General features: G+C 46.8%; 1 protein-coding gene across 1 annotated transcript in view; it reads left to right on the top strand.

Moving 5' to 3' along the window:
• Window positions 1–4741, top strand: part of PLG (plasminogen) — a 48664-nt gene that overhangs the window by 35997 nt on the left and 7926 nt on the right. The window contains exon 11 of the mRNA XM_023523446.1: window positions 3373–3493. Within this exon, the coding sequence (XP_023379214.1) occupies window positions 3373–3493 (121 nt within the window). The remainder of the gene's footprint in view (window positions 1–3372; window positions 3494–4741) is intronic.

Genomic DNA, 4741 nt, shown 5'->3' with positions numbered 1-4741 from the left:
GGGCCTCTTGAATCTGTCCCCTTGGTGGCCCCATTTGTTAGGGACCTCCTTCTCCCCACACCTCAAATAAAGGAAATACAAATTCCCCCCAAAAGCAAGCTTACCACGATCGAATCAGCCTTGCGATGGTTCCACTGAATTCTCCAAGGTCAAGCTTGAGATGCAGGAAAGACGAGTTTAAAGTCACCCAGATGGGACATTTTCCCTTTCAGCAGCTGAGAGGTAAGAAAGAAAATGCAAAGAGCAGGAAACAGCTAAGCATGGAATGTACATTGTAAGCCTATAAACTGTCATCCTAGGAATTCAGAGAAAAGCGGTGTGCATCCTAAGGGCTAATCATTAGCCATACAGACTCGCATGACTTAGAGAAGGCTTGTCTGGGCTCCTTCCTCGTTTCTCTGAGACTTTCCCAAGCAGTGGGAGGCTTGGATCAGGAAGACGGGGTTGCCGCTGGTTCTGAAAAGTTTGGGATAACGAATCCATGGGTAGGTCTGGAGAACGACATAAGCCACTTGGATCTGGACCCGTCCTTGCAAACAGGACCCATCCAGAAAGCAGCCTGGACCTCCCCGTTGCACGGTTTGCAGGTGCCTGTGTCTGCCATTCGGAGGAACTGAAGCTGGGGGGAAAAGCTCTGGCTGCAGAGCCACCGAGGTCCAGCCTCTGGAGACGGTTTGGGGAGGCGGTTTGGGGCAGGGATTAAGGCAGAGGAGCCGGGTTTGCTTCGGGGCCACTCTTGGAAGGGGCAGGGAGGGGAAGGAGAGTCAGGATCCGGAGAGATTCCGTGTGGCTGCCGCCGCTGTGTTCCCTGGGTGGGCGTGGTGCCCCCCCTCCAGCTGCTCACTCCCAATCCTCGCGGTTCACCCCACTATTCCCTCCTACCCGAGCTCTCCATGCTGGTCAGGCTGCCTACTGGGCAGGACTGACTTTAAGGTGTCATATCAGCCTGCCATTCCTGCCACGGGATCCACAGCAGAGTCTGGGATTCGGGCAGCTCCCCCGGAAGGGAAGTACAGAGACTTTCCAAGCACAGCTCTCGGCCGCCGCCAGGTGTCCAGCCTTCTCAAGCATGCGTCAGGCCTGGGCACCCCCCGCTTCTGCAGGAAACAGGTCTCAAGGGCAGACGGAATGGTCTGGCTTGAACCCTTCTCACCAATTTTGGGTTGACCTCACACGCGCACATCATGGCGAGGCGGGGGACCTCACAGCCTGCTGGAATAATCTTCCTCCCATTCTTTCTTCTTTCTCTGATTTCTAAGAACCTGATTCTTTTACATCCTTCATTTGGGTGAGGATACCAGAATTGTAGGAAAGGCCATCTCCTTTGAAATAAGCCTGTAGAGGTTTGTCTTACACACTGACCCGTTAGAATGTGAAGATTGAAAACAGAGTAAAGAATCTGAGCTATTTCGTTCTTTCCAGAGCAACGCGTGGCAGGTAGTAGGCACTATGATTCTTTAATGCATATATGATGAAAGAATGAATGAATTAATTAAATCGTGACCCACAGTTCCTCCAGAATAACACATCGGCGCTTAAAAGGGTGGCAGTCCTATCTTAAAGGATTGTGTGTGTGTGTGTGTGTGTGTGTGTGTGCGCGCGTGTGCGCGTGCTTGTGTGTCTTTGTGATTTTTAATTGGGATTTTTCAGAATGATAAATCTCTCTGAGGTATAATTTTGTCTATTTAATTTGCATTTTTTTCTCTTTTTTCTTTAAAAATTGTATTGCTCATTCCCTGAGAAATTTTGAATTTTCTTTATTTAAGGGGGGAATCTCCTAACGATCATTTTCCTTACGATCGTTTTCCTTAAAATTTTCAAACTTTACGTTCTTTCTAATTTGCTGGGAAAACTCATCTTTAAGATTAAAATGTACTGTTGATTAACTTTTTTGGCTACACATAAACTTTTTGAAGCAACATACTTGAAAAATTTGTGTCAATATAGGGCGTTATTAAACAAATAGCACTATGCCAATTGCATAGAGGTCATAGCGTCAATAAAACAATCTAAAATCAGAATTATATTCTATTCAGCCCAGTACTCTGTCTCTCTATTTCACCAAAGCATCCTATGATTTTTCTCTTTAATATTAACTTTAAAAGTTGAAGGATGCCCAACTTAAACGTAATTTTTATTTACTTATATTCGTTTATCTCACATTGCATTTTTCTTTGTTGAATAATTTAAATAACTCATTCCAATACTACCAACCCATTCAGTACAGATGATAAGTAAAAAGGACCAGAGTACCATAACCTCTGTATTTATTCTTTTCTTAGTATTTTTATGCAGATCTACTCTATGGAAGGCACAGGAGCAGAAATTAGGCTCAGAATTAGAAAGCAGGATTTCATTACATTGCGTTCTTCCTTGTTCAAAAGACTACTATGTAGAGATTCTCAGAACAGGCCACAACAAGTGGAGAGTTATTTGGAAAATGCAGGTTCCAGATTCACTAGAGGGTAGAATCTCTAGTTGGTTAGGAATGAAGGAAATTCCCCCTTGTGGTAGTATTAGTAACACTTATATTTCTGAAGTCCTTAAAGAGCTCTGGGCCACAGAGAAGCATTTTGCGAACACCCTTGGTGGCCCCTGAACTGTTCCAGGCATTAGTGGGTGCTACCATAGGTGGACTCTACCCCTGCCCTCCGGGTCCCCTGCAGGCTGGGTGAAGAGAGGATGCAGGTGGGAGGTAAAGAGAGAGGACAGGCAGGTGAATGAATGTAAGTTACACCCAGGGCGTGGGGTGAGTCTTGGGAGGCTCCCTGGAAGAGGTGTCCCGAAGCCGGCTGAGAGGAGGTGATATTCCAGCTTAGGATCGTTATCTTACATACAACCACATACGCACGCCTGTGTGCATACATGCACAGGTGGAGAGTTCCGTTAAACAACGCCCTTGGCATCTTTCAACGGGAAGAGGACGACGGTTTTCAGGAAACTATGTAGCTTGGTGGCGATGACGATGATGATGACAATGGTGGGAATAATGATATGCTGCTCTAGATGTATTAGATCAGGTCAGAAGAACAACTTGTGTCAGTCAAGGTGCTCTCAGGAAAGCTCTCGTTCTAATGCCCGAGTCTACTAATTTACTTAATCACCCCCCACCCCCAAAAAAATCATTTTAAAAAAAGTACTTCTATTTTTTTTTTTTTGAAATAAGCAAGTTCTATGTTGTCTACTACTACTTTTGGAACTTAGGGAAAAAAGATCTCAGAAGATGCTTATGATCTCATGACTCGTCTGGTCTTTGAGAGGTCAACAATTCCGTGCTTGGGGCCGTGAGCCATTAATTTATCTTGACTTATGTGATGGAAATGCCAGCTTTCCCATCTTCAGATACGGTTCTTTTCCCACTTTGTGCCCCAGTGTCCTCTTCATTCGACTGTGGAAAGCCCAAGGTGGAGCCGAAGAAATGTCCCGGGAGGGTCGTAGGTGGCTGTGTGGCAAACCCACATTCCTGGCCCTGGCAAATCAGCCTTCGGACAAGGTAACAGTTCCAGAAATATCCTCCCCGAGCCCTGCACTACCTGCCTACAGAGCTCTGGTATCAGTACCTGCCTCTGCATCCTCCTCGGGAGCAAGGAAACTATATATAAAAAAATGGAATTATATTTTTTTAGATTCTTTACTTTTGACAATAGCCAAAGTTAGAACCTTTGTTCTTGATCCGGGCAGCTATCATCAAAATCTGTAGATGCCCCAATTTACAGCAAGTTCCATTACTGCCAGGAAAGTATCAACTATGCCTGGAAGGTTTACGCAGACACCCACTGTCTCCTTGAAAAATGAGGAGGAGGGGACATTTTTAGAAACGTGACACTTGGGAGGAGCAAGGACAACATTATCTTTCACAGATACAGATTCTTTTCCTGTTTTCTTTTTTACACGTCTGTGAATTCTTGGGTTTATTTCGGAGGGTGCGGACCCATTCCCTACCCTTCCTCAGTGTGGGGTAGCTCGTGATCGCCGAGGGTAGGCGTGATCGGTGCTGAGCCTGGGAACTGGGGCGCTTTGGGGGATCATCTCAGTGGCACCCGCCTGTAACGAGCCGTTCTCCCCGGGGTCTCGCGTCAAGCACACACGTGACGCAGGCTGCGTGCCTTGCTCCCCGGTCTCGTTTCTGCACCTGTGCACAGGTGCTCAGGCGTCAGGTTCCGCTAGCGAGCCTCCCCTGCCGCACGCTCGCGACCTGCCGTGGATAAACTCGATTCCCGTCCGCCTCATTCTATCGTCGAGTTGGCTTTTCTTTCTTTGCTTTATTACTTACTAACATTTTGCTATTCAGAGTCTTCACCTTTCACACATTTCAAATTCCTTGTTTCCTAAACTGTGCTGGGGTCTCTTCCTGGCTGACGCCCACTATCACGACCTCAGTATTTGTGTCCCGTTTATCACGATTTACTTTGGAGCACTTGCGTCATTTTTTATGAGCTACCATGTGTCTAAAGAGTCGTATAAAGCAAATCCTTTAGGAGCCACCCTCCCCCCTCCTCAAAAAGGGAGAGGAATTTTCTCCAGTGAAACCAGCAAACTCCCATGAGTCACAGCCTTTCAGGATCACACTTGACTTCCTGAATATGACTCATCGGGTCTTGCAGAGATCTGGTCAGGAAAAAAACTGAAAGGGACCTCGCGGGGTCGAGTTGTGCCTGGTCACTTCTGTTAAAGGTCAGGACTGACCGACCGGTCACAGCCGAGGATGCAGGCTCTCTGTCGGAGCCACATGGCTTTGCTT

This window comes from Pteropus vampyrus, unplaced genomic scaffold (assembly GCF_000151845.1).
Source record: "Pteropus vampyrus isolate Shadow unplaced genomic scaffold, Pvam_2.0 Scaffold392, whole genome shotgun sequence".
Classification (NCBI taxonomy): domain Eukaryota; kingdom Metazoa; phylum Chordata; class Mammalia; order Chiroptera; family Pteropodidae; genus Pteropus; species Pteropus vampyrus.
This window is presented reverse-complemented; position numbering and strand designations above follow the sequence as displayed.